The sequence below is a fragment of the Nicotiana tabacum genome, chromosome 8 (genome assembly GCF_000715075.1).
Source record: "Nicotiana tabacum cultivar K326 chromosome 8, ASM71507v2, whole genome shotgun sequence".
NCBI classification, from domain to species: domain Eukaryota; kingdom Viridiplantae; phylum Streptophyta; class Magnoliopsida; order Solanales; family Solanaceae; genus Nicotiana; species Nicotiana tabacum.
In genome coordinates this window covers 1537678-1558991 of record NC_134087.1, presented here as the reverse complement: position 1 = coordinate 1558991, position 21314 = coordinate 1537678, and the positions used below count along the sequence as shown (strand labels likewise).

Genomic DNA, 21314 nt, shown 5'->3' with positions numbered 1-21314 from the left:
ACAACCACTAGACTACTGAGATGTTTTGTTGCAAGTGGTGTCACTTTTAATAATTTATCTTGTATTTCTGTTTTATTTATTATTTTTATATATATATAAATAGTAAAAAAATTCAACAAAGCGGTGTCCTGTGACACGCTTGCCACCATGTAAATCCGCCCCTGACGAGCAAGAAAGAGAGCCACTTTATTAGCGTTCCGCCTAGTCCCTGGAAGGACAAATCATTGAATTAATTCTTCAAACACAAACAATCCCCAATAATTTGTCTTGAATGTGGAAACTTAGGAATTAAATAATAGAAACGATGTACTCTATTTATTCATTTATCATGAGTAATCTTTTTTCTTTCAAAAAAAAACCAATGTTAAAGCTTCCAAAAATATGTTATTTTTACGTATGACATTATCTTTGGCTTTTAAAAAAAGAGAGTAGAATTTGATGTTTTTATTTATTTTAAAAGGCATATACTAAAATAACATTTGCGGAATACATAGATAGACACTTTAACTATCCCAAAAATTCCACTTGAACACCTCAACTAAGTCATTTACCATCGGAACACTTTAACTCTATTTTTACTGTACCATTTTAACACGTCCGACTGACATGGCAAATAAAGTGAGCATCACTGCTGTTGAGCGTGTGAACATTAAAAATATACTGACCAAAAACTATTTCAACGGTAAAATACAAACGGTAAAAGTATACCCCTTCCTAGGACTGCTTATCGGGCGGATTGGACGGTTATTTACTCTTAACGGTTTGACTTATCGGTTATCAGCTTTTAAATGTATTAATCCGCTAGCCACCCAATAAGATATCGGGCGGATTGGTATCGGTTTAGCTCTTATCGGACGGTTTATCGGCCTACATAAGAATGATGTAGTATGTCATGTGTTTTAGAGTTAAAAAAATTAAAACACATTGCATAGAGAGTGGCAACCATGATAAGGTTAATGTAAGACGTTGGACAAGGACAAAGATATGTACACTTATATATATCCTTTAAGGAGGTCTGATGGTGTATGACTTCTTATGAAGTACTAATTACTAAAAGTTTCCTTCTATTTAGTGGAATAGGTGTGTTACAGAGAATGTTTGAATAGCTCAAGCAAGTTGACACGACTGTTCTAAGGTTAAAGTGTACATCTGTCAACTGTCATGAGAGGCGCTAAGCTTAGTATCACATGAGCTTATGAGAAGATGAGCTCAGTGTCAAAGATATGACAGGATGACCGAGTGAGAATAAATTACCGTAAAGCTCTAAGACTATGTCTTTTTGGCTTTAATCCAAGTGGGGAACTCTATCATTGATAACTAGCTCGCATGAGCATCTGTTGTTACAGTCCCTAGACTAGGGTTAGAGATAGAGTACTGGAAGTGGAAGGGTTTTATATATATATTCTTAACGGGTTAACGGACTATCCGTTAAGAAAATTGAATAATCCGCCCCCAAACCGATAAGCCGTTAATAAAAAAATCTCAATCTGTTCCCTGTCCGTTAAACCGTTAACCCGATACCAATAAGCCATTAAGCTTCGGTTTCAGTTTGGTTTTCGATTTCGGTTCGGTTTTGAACACCCCTACCCCTTCCCTATTATATAAACCCCCGTCCCCTTTTACTTTGTTTCTTAAATCAAGCCCTATTTCTTCACCATTTTCTTGATTTTCTGGTTTAAAAATTCTACTCTTCTTTCTAAATTCACTAGTGGTTGTTGGTCCCTCAAAATCCAGGGCAATATCAGTTGTTGGTTGAATAGGACAGGGTGTTGTGTCACATTCACCTGTTGTAATTTCATTAGAATTTACCATAATAGTCGATTCAGGTACCAACGACATGGACAGTGAAGATTCATACAGTTGATCCCAACTTCCAGCTAGGAATTGAGGCATAGTTTTTGTTATTGTAGTTGATTGATCAGGTGCCAGTTGCACCTGATTGTTTCCCATAGCATAACCCCTTCAACCAGTTAGTAATTCAAGGAAACTTGTAGTCTTGGCTTCAGATTCCATAAATGCAATATTATGCTCCTCATTAAGAGCAAAAGAACAACCTTTTCTTGATCTCGTGTCTGGTTTTTCTCCAATAGTGTGTCACTACCCATAGTTTCATCCAATCTATCCATTATTTTAGGAATATTAATTTCTTGCATTGCGTTCTGAAAGTCAGCGATTATCGCTTCTTGAATTTGAGAAAAAGTAGTTAGCCCCAACAACGACGAACCATTCTCTGCACCAACAGCCTCTTGAGTTTGCACCTCAGATTCCTCTGTTGGTTCTTCAACATAATAGATAGGAGTGATCACCTCATTATATTCTTGATCCATCAAAGGCATAACCGAATTCGGTTAAAAGACTGACCCATATGTAATGAAAATGGGTCGGATCGGTTTAATGGGTAAAATACCCAAAGATAATGTTAGCCCCACTGATCCATGTGGACCAATGAAATAAGGCCACATCAGTTAATGAGATGCACATATGGAATTCCGTTAGTCGCGGGGGTAAATTTGAACTTAGAAATAACGTCCTATATATTTTCAGACGGATAGATGGACGGGGGCTTTTATAAACCATTTACCATACGATAGGGGTATTTTTGACCCTTTTCCGTATTAAATACATATATAATTCTGAATATACTTTCACTTTTTAATTATTGAAACTTCTCTATCAATAAAAACAAGAAGATTGGACAATCTTATAAAATTCATTGCTTCTTTTCCTTTTAGCTAACAGCCCGTTTGGATTGGCTTATTATAAGTGTTTTTAAGCTAAAATAGCTTTTAAGACATTTTGTAGTGTTTGGATAAAGTAAAAAAGTGTTTTTAACCACTTGTTTTTAAACTAAAATGACAAAATCAAGCCAAAAGCCAAAAACTAAAATTCCTAACTTATGGCTTTTGGTGTAAAAGTCACTTAAAACAAGCACATTCACTAACAGAGGCATGGACGAGGTTGGAGAGAAAATTATCACAAATGCCATATCTGGAAACACCAATTATAAATAGCTCCATTTCTATTTACTTTCGCCCATCAAACACTTCTCAATCCAAGAAGTTGAAATCTTTCATAATACATTATATGGCATTTAGGAAAATCAACCTTCCAGTCCTATACATGTATAAATGCACTGACAGTTTTTTGAAGAAGCGTGTGCTAATAAGCTACAAATCTCTCATATTTTTATCAACTCTTGATACCATGAACCATGAATGCTGGCTGATACAGTAGCCACAACCAACAGATTTTCCATGGCATCAACCAGCTTTCCTGTGAGTATAGTGGCACTGACACGTTTCAGGGTGTTCTCCGCCAATCGCCTACCCTCAGCTCCACTTCCTCCAAGTATAATTGCCCTAGCTGCCAAGAAAACAGTGCGGGAAACTCGAGTGAAAATGGCATCCCCTGCACGCAAGCTCTTCGCCAACACGTTCACCATGATCTCCTTCCTTGCTTGGCGCTTCTCTGGCTCATCGCCTTCTAGGCAAAGGTCCATTGTCTCCACAACTTCAGTTATACCAGCATCCTCCACATTATCGAGAAGTTCAAACAACCTTTTAACAGATTTAGCTACTATATCTTCCATGTCTGAGGGGCTGGTAACCAGAGATTCAGCAAGAAGAGTCTGCCGCAAAACCAATATGCTGCAAAAACGAAAAAACCAATCAGCAGAGGATATAATAAGCAAAGAGGTCCTCCTCCACCATATCCCCTGTCCTTTTTCCTATGTTGGGAGCGAGCTACCCAAAGGGCAACATCACAAGGCAAAACCTCAAAGGGTTTCAACAAACCAAACCTTCCAGTTGAAAGCAAAGAGTCATGGATAGCAAGTGAATTGACACTAGTAACAAGTTTAACGATGGAAAGTTGCAATTCACCATTTTCTAACTCTAAAGCAGATGTACTACTCACAATGGACCTCTTGAGGAATTGAAGATTGACCAGCATATTCTATTAAGACTTCCCTCATCATATGTTAAAGTCTACATCTCACCCAGTTGAAAGTATCCACAACTTCGTGACCATATATATACTAGCCTAACTCACAGCTGCAACAGATATAAGAATAATGCATACTGCTTTAATATGTAGCTACCTATAGGCGAAATCCATCATTTTCCCTAAAATGTCCAAAATTAGAATTAAATTTTACATTTATAGCTAATAGGAAACCCTTGTGAATTACCAAAGACAGTTTCCTTTGACCAAAAATAGGATCTAAACCAACAAAATATTGAAGAGAGCATTTTTGCTTTAGGATGAGACCAACAGGCAACAGCCCTTCTGAAATGCAACTTACGAGACATTAACACAACCCCACAATGAGGAGAATGAAGAAATTAAACTTCTGATCAGAAAAGAGGAGCATCATAAATATTAAAATGTGTATTGTACATAATCGAAATATGCAGGAGAAAGGAGCTAGAAGAAAGGAAAGAAAAATAAGAGCACCTAGTACAGATTACAATGATTTTCTGGAGGAAAGCTTGGACAGCTCTCAATCTGGAGAAGTTCAATTTCAAAGTCTCTGGTAGTGTTTCCACAGTCAATCCCTCAATCTCACAGACAAGTTGCAACAAACCGAGCCTTAAGAACAGATCAACCTTCTCTCCCTTGCATTCTGGTTGTTCGACTGCTGAAACACAAGGTTTGTGATAAAAAAAAAAAATGAGTAATGCTTATGTTGTGTTTAGGTACTTTCACATAAACACAGATAGAGATCGAGAAAATGAAAGTATCAAAGTTACTAACCATTGGTCTTCAGGTTTGGAGGATCTTCTGATATCCTTAGAGAGCTACCTCCAGCTCGAAGTGTGATTGGAGCTTTCTCCAAAGAATGTGCCCCGCTGCTCAACCTCAGAGCTGACAATGAATTCAGGTGGTCATCCCACTCTTGCTCAGCCACTAACATGACAGCAGAGAGCCATTGCTTCACCAATGGTAGAGAGATAGGAGCCTCAACAGGAGGACCATAACGATTGGAGAAAGCACTTCTAAGATATTCAACACCAGTGGGTCCCTTGATGAAAGGTTCTAACATTTTGATGTGTGCTTTGCTTATTTCACCTTTGAGTTTCTGAAGGAATATGTTAGGAATCATCAAATCAAAATACTCACATAAGGACAAGTTACAGCACAGAGAAGGCCAATATAATGATTTCTCTTTCTTCTTATTTCCTGGTTGAAAGTCAAAAATCAGGATTCATTTAAGACAATTAAGCTCAATTTTCGACTTGCATTTATTCAAGGAGGCTCAGTCAAAACAAGTTATGCCACATTTTTTTTTGAGAAGGAAAAAAAGAATGTGGCATAACTCGTCTTGACTGGGCCACATTAAGAGCACTTAATAATGTGTTACAAGAGGCAAAATGTGTCGAGAGCTGGCAAAAAATTGGTGTTAAGCAATAGATAGGAATTAAATAGTTTGCCATCTGACCTATTTGGTTTAGCATTGAAATTCAAACCTTTCAACAAGTAATGAAATGTGAAGGGCTTAAGAATCGAAAGATGTTTACATTCTTTTGTTCCTTCTCTTTCTCTATACTCAGAAAGTTTCTCTCTCTAAACTACATCTTACAGTCTCTTCCTTTACTTTTTCTTTTCCATCCAAAAAGAATTCAGACCAGAGTAAATAGTAATTATTTAATACTCACCTTAATCTGCCTTAGAACAAATTGCAAACCCTTGATAACCAAAGCAGCAAACAAAGAAGTGTTTTCTCCACCCTGATTACTGTCACCTAGCTCTTTAAGGAATTTCTGGTGATTACTCTTCAATTCATCTTCATATGATGGTGCTGAGAGTTTCCGCAAAGTAACCAATGCAAATTCCAAGATCCTTCCAAAATAATCCATGTCCAATGTGCCTGAGTTTAGAACCTGATAATATGAGAAAAATAAGAAACAAAAGCAAGTCAGACAGTAAGCAACATTAACAAACCGCTATCGTGGGCAGCTATCTAATTGTACCAGCAAATTTAGTACCTGTGATAGGATAGCAATATCAATGGTTTCGACTATTTCCTGTCTCCAACTCGGAGGAGACATCTCACATAGTTCATCTTGTATTTCCTTAATAAGCTTGAGAACCCAACTGTAATCAGGGTTATCCTGATTCAAGGATTGCATAACACCATCCCAGAAAGCCTTTTCCATTGTCTCTTTCACTCTAGCCTATAAACACAGAGCAAGATAATGTAGCTAATTATTCTCAGTTTATATCAAAAAGCTTAACAAGATTAGGTAACTACATAATAGAGATGAAACAACTATCCATTAACTAAAGGCAGGTTATTTACCTTAACACTCTCTTGGTCTTCACTAATGATCTCCAAGCCACAACCCTTGTGGACAATTTTATTCACAAGCACTTCATTCTCTGTCGCAAGTAATGAACCAGTAGATATGCTTTTATGAAGGGTTCCAGAACCACCTTTGTCGCACAAATATGAATCATCTTCCACAGACACGGGGCAAGAAATGCCCTGTGTACCATTAAACCTTTCATTTACATCGAACTCCCCTGAATTCTTGATATCAGAGTTGTCGAATGAACCAGCTAAACTAGGAGAAGCAGTCTCCATGGAGTCAATAAACCTAGACCGCAGCTCAGAAAGAGCATGTTCCAGACGTTCAAGCCCAGCATTACCACCCAGCAGCTGAACCTTTGCCCAAATAAGTTTCTGATTCTCAATCACCTGTAACAGTAAGTTAGCTTCATAGGATTGAGCCAATCGACATGTAGTATCCATCCCCAATTCAGTGTTCCATTTTCACCAGAAAATCAATAAAACGAAATTTTGAAAATATAAACAATTTGTTATATAGAATACTTATAATAAAGATAATAATTTAATATAGACAAGTGGGAAGAATGAGAGGCCAAAACTTGAAATTAATTTTTCCTGAGACTGAAAACCTGAAAGGCAGCTGTGAAGTAACTTGAAACAAGACTGTTTGCGTTATATAACAAACAGAATGTCACAAACTGCCAATACGAAGTAGAAATCTCAACTTTTAGGAAAGTGGACATTATTGGGACGACAAAAATGAAAAGATGGACATTCAGTATCGGAACAAGGGAATGAGAGTCATCAAAGTTGAATTTCCACAACAAATCATGTCTGCAACGCTCACCTGCCTCTGGAAAGAACTGAATTCAACTGTGAGATCATTGTAATCTCCCATAACCTGCTTGCAAGTCTGCATCAAGGAGAGCTCCAGTTGACAAGCAGTTTTTATCAAATCCTCCTCTAACAACTTGACATCCTTAACTTTCCACATCACAAAGTGAAACAGATAAGAGCACCATGCTTTATCAAAAGCTTTTAGCTGAGAAGTAAAAGCCAGCCTAGCTGCACTTTCTTCTCCTGTAGATTCAATGGGACCTCCTATAATAATTTTAAGCAGCAATTCAAACTCTTTAACAAAGGTTCCAGCAGATTCAGCAAGAGCAACTTCGGACTGCCCCTTTTCAGTGAAAACTAAATCTGGATGTCCCAGAATCATATATGCACAGAGAACTACTCTGGCTGGGTACCTTGATAACTTGACTGGAGCAGCCACTCTCCCTTTAGATGGGCCTGAAGAAGCGACACGCTTAAGAAGATGATCAATATTTTCAAAACAAAGTACATCTCTGGAACCGAGAAGCTCATGTTTGATACTAATGCGGCACTCCAGTCGATCGAGCAACCCTTTTGCCTTTTGGATGGTCGCATTTGACCCCATTTTCACTGCAAGTTGCTCAAAAGGCATTCCTTCAACAGATTTTCTGTTAACTTTTAGGGTCATATATGCATTAGCCAATGAAAAAGTTGTTCGTCTTAGTTGGATGAACCGCCTCCAGCACCTGGAAATCATAATAATTATTGAGGTACTGCATATAAGGCTACAATGAGGAATGCAAGAGGACAACCACAATGCATGACCCATGCTATTGAGGAAGCCAATAAATAACAAGTTATATATGTACATTATAAGATAGACTATTGAGTTCCTCTTTACATACAAGAACGTCCAAGTATGAAAATCGGAAAAGACACCACCTCACAGCGGTAGTTAGCACATCAGAACAGAGGGAACAAACACAAAGATTGCAATGTATTCCTTTTGTCTTTTCTTTTTTAAATTAAGATTGTGACGTATATTTCTTTTCTTAAAAATAAAAAGAATATGTATTTCTCAAAGAAAAAGAGCAGAAATCATTGCTTTGTATTTTAACCATCAAGCAATATTCTCAACTCCTAGGATATGCTTCGGAGTTTACTGTTTCTTGGAAGAGGATGTAATTAAGGGCAAGCTGTTCTTGTCATTTGCTTTATCGTTAATGCATGGTACAGAATTCAGTACAGGAACAGGTTGATTACGCCATCCCTCCCATAATTTGTAGAACCAACTACATATTTGAGTAAACTGTAAGATATCTTTAAGATGCAAACTGACCTCAAAGCCACAGCCTAACTCCTCAGAACCACAAGAGAGAGAGATAGAGTGCTAATAAAAGAATAGACGTAGTGTAATATGACAATATATGCCATGCAAGAATTATGACTATCCCTTCTTTTTTACACGGTAGTATCTGGGTCAGCTTTCCCGCACCTCGACTATTAATTATTCCATTGGATCCCTGCTATCTCCCACCAGCACGTATACAAAGTAAATCTGCCCATCAAAACTTAGACATATGGGAAAATATCACCTAGAGTTTTTTGTCTATGTTGAGATTTAAACCCTGGTCACCCATGGTTTTCACCCACTTCATTGGCTGCTAGATCACACACTCGTGTGCACGAATTATGAACTTTCTCAAGAGCTTATTTGAAAAGATATCGAAGTTTAGTACAACATACACTCCCATTTCACATTATGGAAGCCTAATAAACTTAGATACCATTGCTATTGCCCAATTGAACCTAGCATGTTGCAGCAATAAAAGTTCTTGAAATGCCCCTTCCAACCTACTTCTAAACATATTTGCTGAAGGAAGGGATGGAATAGTCTGGAACTCGACTTTCCATTCAGTTCACTGATTTCTTCCTTGATTAATTAAGGGCAAATGACAAATGCCTACTTTTAGTTTACAATTGATATCAACATTGGTGATCTACAAGAAGAAACATAAAGAACAATACATGCAAACATAAAGAAAGTAGCTCAGAGCTCCAAATTTACCTTGCTAGCTTAATAGACAAAAACTCCCCCCACGCAATTATGTCTGAACAGGTGCGACGTGAACTTAGTAGACTTCTCCTCTGCTTTAAATATTCTGCTCTAAGCCTCTTAGCCTAGCGATTACAACAATATTAGACATTGGTAAAGCAATGATAGCTTGCACTTTCTTCATGTGAGAAAAAATTTAAAATCCAATAAGAACGGACGCCAAATCTATTGGGTTGTGAACATGTTTGTCGGTAACACCAGTCAAACAAAACTCAAGGCACATGTCTCATGCTAACCCGGTGTTGTCTTACCTTTTTAATGCATTAATTGAACGTGGACACATTACTCTACTAGACCCCAAGAGGACATTACTTTCATGTATGATGTTTATGTGATGAATAGATTTATGTATATAGAAGGAACTTTATGAAAGGGTAAAAATTGGTTTAGTAGTAAAGAACTAATGAAAAACAGACTCTATGATTACCATTATCAGACCAAGCCTTAGCTTCGGAGAAGATAGGTACATGAATAGATTTAGACAATTGGTGTAGAATTAAATGCTCTCGTTTAGCATGTCAAACTCATCAATGCTCTTTTTAATTTTTAATCTGATTTCAAAACAACCCTTATGCCCAAAACAATGTTCAACGACTTGAGCTCTATTACTTGTGAGGTTAGAACAAATGCAAAAGCAGGAATGCTTCTCTGAGTTTTTGTATATCTTATGAAAATTCCCTCTGTAAGTTTTTTCCCCTTTATTTGGCCTTCTATTCATGTCGGATCCCTTATATCTTCAAACTTTCACTCCTGAATCCATGTCTTTGTAGTTTGTATGTGCTACAGAGCCTACTACCTAATTAATGTGACAGAACACGTAGTAATCTTGCACAATCCTTTAGATTTACATACCTTTTCGAGACGGTCCTCCAGCTGATCCTTTAGTCTTATCCTCTCAATCTCCCGTTGACTAAATACAGAGTTTGCTATCTGCTTAACTTGTAATACTCTTGCACGTGCCTTTGATCTCTCTGCTTCCAGCAATCCTAACCGCTTCTTTTCAGCAGCAGCTCGCTTCTGATGAATAGCAGCCCGGACACACTCCCTGTATTTGCTCTCTTGCATTACCCTCCTCATTAACAACTGTGAAATCCTTTCCTTTTTTGCAGCCTTCCGTTGCCAACAAGCTTTAAGAAGAAGACTCCAATTCAATTCTGCCCGCTGAACTCGTGACTCGACCTTATTTCCCAGCTCATCGCGTTCTTTCTCAAAATGCATTTCCACAGCATTTTTAGCCGCTTGTCTAAGCTCGTCTAGTCTTGCCAGGCGCTTCTGAACTTTTGCAAGGATGCTTAACCTGCTTGAATAACAATTAACAAGTACAAAGCCATTAACATCCATAAGTTTCTCAATATTTGACAGGTGTAGAAAGTTGCATGTACAATTATTAAATTGCGGCAACCAGTAAAACAATAGGTTGGGCTTCAACTTGTCATCATGGAAGCCCACCCCTTACCCAAAGGTTAATTACACTTATTATAGTCCTCACATTCTTTCTTTTACCCTCCTTGGACCTCTTCTCGATATACCCCAACCTCAGACTTGTATCATGACTATATCCCTAAAACTAGCACACGAAATATTCATTTTATTCTCAAAGTAAAATATTTTTTGGAACAAGCATCAAAAGGATGGAAACCCCTAAACATTGAAGTATGCAATGACCAAACTCAAACATCAAACACCACATAAGAGAAGTGTAGAGAACTGTGCAGTTCAACTCGGATGAATGGCATAATCTTGAGTGCTTGAGAAGCTTTGATCATAAGTATCTAGCTGGTAGAAAAGGGAAAAACATATTTCCTTTCGCTCTGCTTTCTATTTTCCCCTTTTAATTCAGTTTCAATGTATTTTGTTTATTTATTTATTTTCAAATGTCAATCAATTTCCATATATTTCAGTTTTGAAATTACAAGTTGAATCCATAAGAACTTTTTGCATTATGTTTTTTAATCAACGGAAAAATGGAAAACTAAGAACGTAAAACAGGAAAAAGCACAATTCTCTTCCCAAAAATGAAAAGATGTCTAAAGTCCAAAGTTCAAGAATCATGAAGTTATAAGGATTAGAAATGAGATAAACTCACTACACCCCTTCCCAATTGAAAAATCAAAAAGAGCCACAGGCCATATGTGCAACATTAAAGGCTTAATTTCTCTGATCATCATAGCTCAACTCTTAACAACATGACAAAAGTAAAAAACTCGTTTATCAATCAAAAAGGAGAATACGAGATAAAGAAAATTGACATAAAGAGCCCAAACCGTTTACCTCTTCTTTTCAGCAGCAAGAAGCTTCGCTTCTAGTTGCTTTCTGAGCTCTCCATCCTGCGAAATTGAGCATGTCGATGACCTCAATTTTGGCCGTGCCTTGCTCGCCAATAACTCATAAAATTGCTGCATTTTATTAAAAATTTGGTCAACGACTCAATATAAATTTGGTCCTCCAAAAATGCCGCTGCACTCATGTTAGACCTCCAAGAATGCGTTGCTTTTGAAGGATCTGACACACGCACGATAGCAGTTTTGGAGGATCCGTCAACTTAGCCTAGTTTAGCATTCATTTATACTCTATACCATCAAAGCAGCTTGACTTGGCTGGGCTGAGTTAACTCATTTCAAGTTAAAAAATTGTCTTAGCATAAAACTCAACAACGAGTTTTGACTAAACTTGATTGCTCACCAAGTTAAAGCGAGTACTTAGCTGAATCAAGTAAGTGAAAAGCACACTATTTCAAATATCACATCAGACTAGACCTTTAAGGCTCAAGTTTTTTGTTGCAGTATCATTCTATATCTTGTATTGTTCAAGAACTAGGCAAGTTAGCAACTTTCTAAAGTTCCGTTTATTCATACGGATGAACTGGCACTATTCTTCCCTAATAGAATGCTGCCAAATCATAAACTTATTAAATTTTCACTTTCCACTACAAAACTTGTAACAATCCTTCCGTTTTTGGAACATTCCAAATTTTGATATCAATCCATTAATAATATAGTCAAGAATGCAAATTCAATTTTTAAACAATTTCTATAACAATTTTCTTTCTGCTGCCACTAATATAAATAGAAAATGTTACCATCTAAATTTCCTATCCTAGCAAACAGGATCACATATTTGCAATAATTGTGTAAACGTACAGGAAAATAGAGTATAATTAATTACCTGACGACGTAATTCGGCGTCCTTAAGCTTAGCTTCGATATCTTGGGCGGTAATAATGGAAGGGCTTTTGGTTACCAGAAATCGTCGGCGAAGGCGTTTAGGGAGGAACGACGTCGCATTATTCACCGGAACGTTCAACGCCATTCCGGCGACACGATCGGAATCTGGAGTCGCTGGTTCTATTCTCATCTCCATGTGCAGGCGATGATTGAACGACGATCGATGAAATCAACCGGCGAAGTCCACGTTGAGGAGATGAGAATGGAATTGGCCCGAGCTGCAATTGATTCAATTGTTTCTACAAATATTTTTGGGTAAACCCAAAACTTCGAAAACTTTATGCACGTGCTATCCACGTGAGGTAACTTTTTAAGTTTGTTTTTTCCTAAGTAAATTAGCTCAATAATGCATTTAACTTTTTACGTTACCTACTTTATTATGCTCTTAAACCACACTAATTATAGAAATACTCATATTTATCCTATATATATATAATATAGGATTCTTATTTATCTTTTTTTCTTAATTTTTTGCCTTTTAAGTTTGTTTTTCCTAAGTAAATTAGCTCAATAATGCATTTAACTTTTTACATTACCTACTTTATTATGCTCTTAAACCACACAAATTATAGAAATACTCATATTTATGTGTTATGATAAAAGTCCAAATGTCACCTTCTTAATAGACCGATTTGTAACGTCCTTTTTCCTTGCCAAAGTAGTGCACAATATTCATTTTCCTACGTTATATACCCTCCTTTCTCAATGTTTATCTCCATCCATTCTCTATGTATGTGTTTTTTATATTCGGTATTTGTTATTATTTATTTGTATTCATCTAAAATATTAATATCTTCAACCATACCTTTTGTTGAAGTTGTGTTTTTTGGTGCAGGTGTAAGCGGTGATGCTAAAGTTTTGTGTTGATAATCAAGTAAGTCAAGCAGCCCAAAATGAACTTCTGCAAGTGGTATTAGATTTTCTAGAGGTAAAATCAATTTGCGGTTTGATTTGTTAAAAAAAAAAAAAGTTTCAAGAAAATGTATATTCTTACGTTTTTGCACAATAGATGTCTTTGCCCAAGATATATTCATCACGCACAAGTATCACCGGCCATTCCTAAATCTACGACAATGAAATACAAAGAAAATAACTGCAAAAAACTGATATTTAGTAGGATCCTCTGCTAGGATGGCCATTTGCGCAAAACCATAGTACTTGGTCAGTAGGTAAAACTTCGAATAAGCAATTTCACTACTCATTTGCCAATAAGTCACGATTGAAATATCCCTGTTAGCTAGGTTTTCTTCAAAAACTATTAACGGGGTTCCTAATTAATTTGCTGCAAAATAGTTTGTTTGGATACGTTATTTAATTTAATGACAATGAGAACGAGAATCTGATTACGATCTAACTGTGAATGGCATAGATAAGTTTGATTTTATTTATTTGAATACTTTCTTAGTGGCTTTTTCACTTTTTTCTCTCTTTTTCCTTCCCTTCCCCAATAAAATATTTATAATAATATTAGAAAAGCTTTTTAGTTGTTTTTTCTCCTCATGAAATCCCAATAATCTCTATATACACTGACTAATTTTTATCTATATTATATAATTTTGGTGTTTGAAGAGATTACGTAGCGCATATTTAGACTAGAAAACATATGCATCTTTTTTGTTATTTTTAGTTTTATTTTCCTCCTAAGTAAAGCCTAATATTTTGTAAATTCAATCACACATAAATATTATTATTACAATTGTTTATATATTAGTTAGGAATAACATTTAAACGGAACAAAAGCAGGAAAGTTTACATTATAGATTTTTATATTTAAAAGTGTCAAAGTTCAATTACGAATTAATAAATATTAAATGATTATTTATATTAGTGAACTATTATAATGAACATCATTTCATGATAAGGAAGGGAAGGCAAAAGGATGTAAGTACGCCACAAAATCTTTAACGCGCCCACGGGGCGCGTGGGGAGTTTTCTCCAATTGAAGGACAGTCGAAACGGAATTTATTTAATTATTTCAGAGTCGCCACTGGGAATTTTAAGGCGTCCCAAGTCACCGGTTTTAATCCCTGAATCGAGGAGAATATGACTCTGTTTATTATTCTGCGAACCAGAAATCCTGAGTAAGGAATTCTGTTAATCCGGAAGAAGGTGTTAGGCATTTCCGAATTCCGTGGTTCTAGCACGGTCGCTCAACTATTTTTATTATTGGCTTAATTATCTTGATTTTTACTAAATACGTTTTTATTGCATGATTTTACTACCGCTTTTACTTATTGTTTACAATTATATAAACGAATTACGCGTACGTATATTCGTATTATATACCTTTCATAATTACGGGGATCATGTCATGCATACGTGTACACAATATAATTGATCATATTATATCCTTTATTACAAATTCATATGTTCGTGATTTAAAATAGAATTAAGAACATCACCACCCTTATATTTAAACAGTGAACTGCACATCCCGGGTTATATGAAATTATTTTTTACATCCTCGAAGAAATCCCTTTTATTAAATATTCGCTCGAAATTGCGCGTACGCATAATTCGAATTGCTTTTATCAATATAATCAGGTTACGCGAACGTATCCCTAATTACGCCAAATATTCTTAATGGTATTATGGGTTTTCCACGAATTGTTTATTATATCTACATTTTTTATATGAAATTCCTGAGAAATTCACATTTAAGGGATGCCTTTAAATTCTTTTAAAAGAATTCACAATTTATTAAATGTTGCCCGTCGATTATAATTTCCGAGTATAAATTATATTCATCCCAACTATTCAAATTCAAAGAAAAGAATAAAAATATGATTTTTAGCAAATACAACATATATATATGCCAAAGAATGAATTGTATATGAAACTAACAAAAATGATTTATGAAGAGAAGAAGTATTTTTGAACAATTTTTCATTATTTATTTAGTGCAAATTCTATTTCTAATTACCATTGATATAAAGTGTTGCAATTTGTGCTTGTACATCTCATCTTATTCTCATATACTTGCTTTTGATCTAATAAGCCTAATTATTTTGTTAATTCTGCTTATGGTTGAACGTAAGGTATATATATAATCTAACCGATTTGATTCTCAATTTATGTGAATCATTGCTAAACACTAACATTCGCATTGTAAAATTCCCAGGCCATTTGTTATTAAGAGAGAGAACAAATCTACATAATTGACTTAATAAGATGATATTGCATACAACATTATTCGTCATATTTTGACGTTTGCAAACATAGCGGAATATACTAATGCCACTTTCGACTATTGATGTTAACCATAATCACTATTACGCCATATATGGATAAAATGCAACCAATCATCATCTAGCCTTAATCTACAACCAAATAATCGAAATACACTAACCACGCATTTTCTTGATATTCCCAGAATACTTTATACCTCCTAACAATGTCGTAAAACTTAATTAATAGCCAACTTCATGTCATATTCCCTATCTTGACAATTCAATCATAACTATACTTTAATGAAATTCTGGAATAGATAATATTATTACAACACTTATATGAATTTCAAAAGAGAATGATCAGCTGATAATTAACATGTCAAACATACTACTATATTAAACAACATGAAACAAAACTGAAATTTATAATAACAAACTTAGATAAATGGAAAAATAGAATTGCAATTCAAGCTTCATTGATTTGTCATGCTGAATCTCTTTCCAACATAGAATTTAAAAGATAAGTACCTGGAAATGAAGGTAGAAGAAGTAAATTTCAGCAGTTGCAGCAGTAACAAAATACTGGCAGAATATCAGTACTTCCACAGATTTGAGCAATAATAAGACCCGAGGAACCCAAATGCACAGTAACAGTATTTTTAAAGAAACTTCAGATTTTAACTGAACAATGGAATCAAATAAATCCGAACAGATTCAACGAAAGAACAATATTTCAGATTTCAGTTTCTTTTCTGTTTCAAATTCCTATTTCTGATTTTTTCTGTTTCTACTGTTGTATCTGTGTTAGATTGTGTGTGTGTGTGTGTGAATGTTCTCTTTTGGTTTCTTTTCTGTTTCTTCTTCCTCTTCAGATTTTCATTTCTGATTTTCTGCTTGATTCTCTTTCTTTTTATCTCACTCTAGGTGTATTTTTTCTTAAAATCTCTCTCAAAATCTGATCTAAATCTCCTTAAATCTCTCTGAAAACTTATCTCTAAAATCTCTGTCTGAAAACTGAATTCTCTCTCCAAATTCCCTCTTAAAATCTGATCTAAATCTCCTTAAATCTCTCTGAAAACTGATCTCTAAAATCTCTGTCTGAAAACTGATTTCTCTCTCCAAATTCCCTCTTAAAATCTGATCCCTTTTCAAATTTCCAGTCCCTGTACTTATACAGGTCTGTCTTATTTCCTTTTAGTGCTTCTTGGACCCCCTTCTTCTTTTAAAATCAGAAAGTTCCATTAAAAACTGCTTTTGAATACTTTAATGATCTTATCCTGATTTTAAGCAGCCCCGTTATCCCTTGTTCCCCATTATTATCTTAAACTATAGCCACTAACATTTCATTATAATACACTAGCACTAACACACTGTTTTTACTGTTTCATTCCCAGAAATGCCCCTGACCTACTGTTTTTTACTGTCTTTATACGAAAAAATCAGAACAGATTCTACAATCTGTTCTCACAGCTATAACCAATCCTATGATTTGAGACAGTATATCACATTTATTCACAAGAATTGAATTTAAACAGAGGATTCTCAATTGAACACTGAACCTGAATAAAACACACTAACATTACACAGAACATGCAGGATTATTTCAACTGAAATTCAAAACTGAACTAAAAAGCAAACAAATACAGGAGCATTGTCAATATACTGACAATGCCCTGGAACCAACTGGTTTAAAATTCAACATACACGCAGCATTCTTTTGACAGACTTATTGAAATATAATCGAGGATGATTTAATCTGATGAGTATTAATCAAACTGATTATCTTCAACAATTGTCAACAAACAGTCTATAGAAACAGATTATTTCAATCAGTATTATCACAAACGGGAATTCATAATGTAACTAATCGACGAATTTAATCGAGTCGATTACACACATTGTGAACAAACATAACCAACAGAAACAATTCATTTATTTGATCAGACATACGAGTATGAGACAAAAATGACAGAATTAATCAAACAAAAATATGAAAAATTAACAGGTTATTAAAACAAACAAAAATACACGTAGAATACACAAAAGAAATAGATAAATACCTCTGAATCCTTCAAATTTATTTAGACTAGAATTCCACTTGACTTTTTTTTGAAATAAATAGACCTTAGTCGAAGTATTTTCAACTGAAAATACTTTGACTAAGGTCGATTAAACCTCAATCCTTCATTTGTATTGAAAAAGATTCCAAGATTGGAAATTTAGGGTTTCAGATCTTGGATTTTAAATCCGAACATTTCCGGGTAGATTCGAAGGGAAACAAAGACGACACAAGGGTGAGGGAAGCCTAGAGGTGATTTGGTGTTAACTAGGGGCTGTTTGGTTTAGATCTGAGTTTGGCTCGAATCTTCAAATGAAGATTCGAGAACCTTCAGGGAGATTCGAGCCAAGCGGCTAACATATTCGGATAGAGGGTGTTCAGGGGGTTCTGGGGTGTTAAGGTGGTGACCGGCGGCGTTGATGCCGCCGGGTTTCAGGCGGTGGGGAATAAGGGCGGCTAGGGTTAGGGGTTTGGTTTCGGAAGGGATGATGAACAGTAGAGAGGAGGGGGGTGTTCAGTTAGGGGCCGGGGTAGGGGTTTGGGCCTTATATAGGGGTGGGGTGGATTGATCTCATCCGTTGGATCAATTAAGATGCACGGTTGAGATCAATCCACTTAACCAAACGTTGTCGTTTTGTTGAAATTCGGGGTCAGGCTGGATCGGGTCAAAGGGTCGGGTAAAGGGTTACGGGTAAGGGGGTGAGATCTCCGCCGTTGGATTGATTCAATCCAACGGTCTTTGATGAAGCGTGACCAAACGCTGTCGTTTTGGCTCGTGTAAATTGGACCGGACAGGCTTGTTTGGACTGGGCTTATGGCGCTCATTTTGTTTGGGCCTGGATTTAGGTCCAGGTCCGAATTTCTTTTTTACAATTTGTATTTTTTTATTTTCTAATTTTATTATTAATCATAAAAATCTTAATTAAAATTCCTAATTTTAATTATAAAATAATTTTAACCTCACAAAAATATTAATTACTTTATAACAATTATTTAACACATAGATAAAACATTAATCACGCAGTGAAATATTAAAACTAGAACAGACACATATTTTTGTGATTTTATTTTTTGAATCAATTATTAAATGCATAATTAAATCCTAGATATGCATGCAACATATATTTTTATTTTTATTTTGTTTAATTATAACAAAGCAAACATTTACACAAACAATTAATAAACGCAACACAAATTCTAAAATTGCACACTAAAAGAAATTAATTTTATTTTTGATTTATTTTGGAGTAGTTTTCGTGAGGCAAAAATCACGTGCTCACAGCTGCCCCTCTTTGTGCGGAAACTCGAAGAGTTTTCGTGCAAAGATAAAGTGAGCGGATACGAGCGATTTTTGCCCGTTCAAATACTCCGTGGGAAGCATTTTTGAAAGATTTGACCGAACCTCTGCTTCAAAGGTTTCCTACATATCCTTGGCTATAAAGGAATCAGGTCAATGTAGTTCGGGAAGTTTTGGGTAGCTGGGACTACCGTGGGACTGTGATGTTACTGCTGCTTCATGCTGTTTTTACTGCTTGCTGACCTCCTTATTACACCTTACTTCAAAGGTAATACAAAAAGCTAAACTAGACTATGGTACATGAATTATAAAATCTTATCTAGATCATGCCCTTGCGTTTCTTGTTGTCTTGATATCTTGGTGACTCTTGGGCATTTGGCTTATTCCGTATTCCTTTTCATTGTGTCCCGTATTTTCTTTATCTGTTTGGGGTTCTTGTTGTTTCCTGCTGGGGACTTTGTTGGACTCCTCTGCTTTATTGACTCTAAATGTGCTCCTTTCTCATATGAGCGGGCTTTTGATTTCAACACTTCAATTGTATCCCCTTGTTCTCCAGGTGGGTGCCTGACTTCTGTCTGCTTTAATTGTATTCCCTTGTTCTCCAGGTGGGCGCCTGACTGCTTCTTTTCTTTGTCCTCATTCTTCAGGTGGACGCCTGACTTCTTCAATTCTTTGTCCTCATTCTCCAGGTGGACGCCTGATTTCTTCTTTTCTCATCCTCATTCTCCAGATGGACGCCTGACTTCTTTAATTCTCATCCTCATTCTCCAGGTGGACGCCTGACTTCTTTAATTCTCATCCTCATTCTCCAGGTGGACGCCTGACTTCTTTAATTCTCATCCTCATTCTCCAGGTGGACGCCTGACTTCTTTAATTCTCATCCTCATTCTCCAGGTGGACGCCTGACTTCTTTAATTCTCATCCTCATTCTCCAGGTGGACGCCTAATTTCTTCAATTCTTTGTCCTCATTCTCCAGGTGGACGCCTGATTTCTTCTTTTCTTTGTCCTCATTCTCCAGGTGGACGCCTGATTCCTTCTTTAATTCTTCATCCTCATTCTCCAGGTGGACGCCTGACTTCTTTAATTCTCATCCTCATTCTCCAGGTGGACGCCTGACTTCTTTAATTCTTATCCTCATTCTCCAGGTGGACGCCTGACTTCTTTAATTCTCATCCTCATTCTCCAGGTGGACGCCTGACTTCTTTAATTCTCATCCTCATTCTCCAGGTGGACGCCTGACTTCTTCTTTTCTTCATCCTCATTCTCCAGGTGGACGCCTGATTTCTTCTTTAATTCATCATCATTCTCCAGGTGGACGCCTGATTTCTTTAATTCTCATCCTCATTCTCCAGGTGGACGCCTGACTACTTTAATTCCTCATCCTCGTTCTCCAGGTGGACGCCTGACTTCTTCTTTTCTCATCCTCATTCTCTAGGTGGACGCCTGATTCCTTCTTTTCTCATCCTCATTCTCCAGGTGGACGCCTGATTTCCTTAATTCTCATCCTCATTCTCCAGGTGGACGCCTGACTTCTTTAATTCTTCTCATAGGGTTTTTCCTGACACAAATGTTGTTTTTGCCCTTGTTTTAAAATCAAAGAAAACTTTGTTAGTTTTAAAACAGGAGGGTTAACTGGGCATTCTCGCCGACGGTGGGGCTTCTCTGTCTTGTTTTGTTGCCTTGAAATGGTTGAAAGACTGTTTGTCCTTGTAATTGATCCTTAACTATAGGATTCCCCTCTGTATGTTTTCCTTCAAACCCTTTTAACCGTAATCATATGTTCTCCTGACATTGCTGATCCGCTTTTGATTCCATTTTTCTTACACCCATATCTTATTATTTTTATCTCCCGCCTTTTATGGCCGTATTTTGCATCATGTAACCTTGAATCTTGGTAGTATACCTTGACATTCCTTCTTATTTGTTTGGAATAAAACTTATCTCAAAGCTTTAGAAAAGTAAGATTATTAGTGACGAAACACGCTGATTTCGACAATTATAGAATGAAAAAGAAAAATCCAAATTTGGATGATCGTTGACGAAGGAATAAAGGACTTATCTGATTGGAGTCACTGGCGCCAATGATCATGGTATGCAATTTGGATTAATCAACCCAGTCTTTTAATCAATCTCCTTTCAATTGTCTCATTTTTGTTTTCCCCAAAATTTCCGTAATCCAACTTCATTTTTCATTTTACAGACCTATTGGACTTGCAATATCTCAAAGAGTTTTCACCGATAAACCTTCCTCATTTGTTCATTTCTTACTTCTTTTTCGCCTTATGGTGCCTACGAAGGTTTTCACCAATAAGACTCTCTCATTTTACTTTCTCTCAACT

The 21314-nt window shown here is 36.2% G+C and overlaps 1 protein-coding gene across 2 annotated transcripts; it reads right to left on the bottom strand.

Moving 5' to 3' along the window:
* Nucleotides 1–2989: 2989 nt before the first annotated feature.
* Nucleotides 2990–12845, bottom strand: LOC107809509 (uncharacterized). Of its 2 annotated transcripts, none has more exons than XM_016634166.2 (11): nucleotides 12390–12845; nucleotides 11496–11620; nucleotides 10077–10521; nucleotides 9177–9289; nucleotides 7140–7854; nucleotides 6302–6700; nucleotides 5988–6176; nucleotides 5658–5882; nucleotides 4756–5080; nucleotides 4456–4636; nucleotides 2990–3647 (listed from the first exon to the last, which is right to left on the bottom strand). In XM_016634166.2, exons 1-11 carry the CDS (start codon nucleotides 12582–12584, stop codon nucleotides 3179–3181), a joined length of 3381 nt encoding a protein of 1126 aa, XP_016489652.1. In that variant the 5' UTR covers nucleotides 12585–12845; the 3' UTR covers nucleotides 2990–3178. The 2 variants fall into 2 exon arrangements, with proteins under 2 accessions (XP_016489652.1, XP_016489644.1); XM_016634158.2 differs by having other exon boundaries at nucleotides 4456–4639; nucleotides 12390–12842.
* Nucleotides 12846–21314: the final 8469 nt, after the last annotated feature.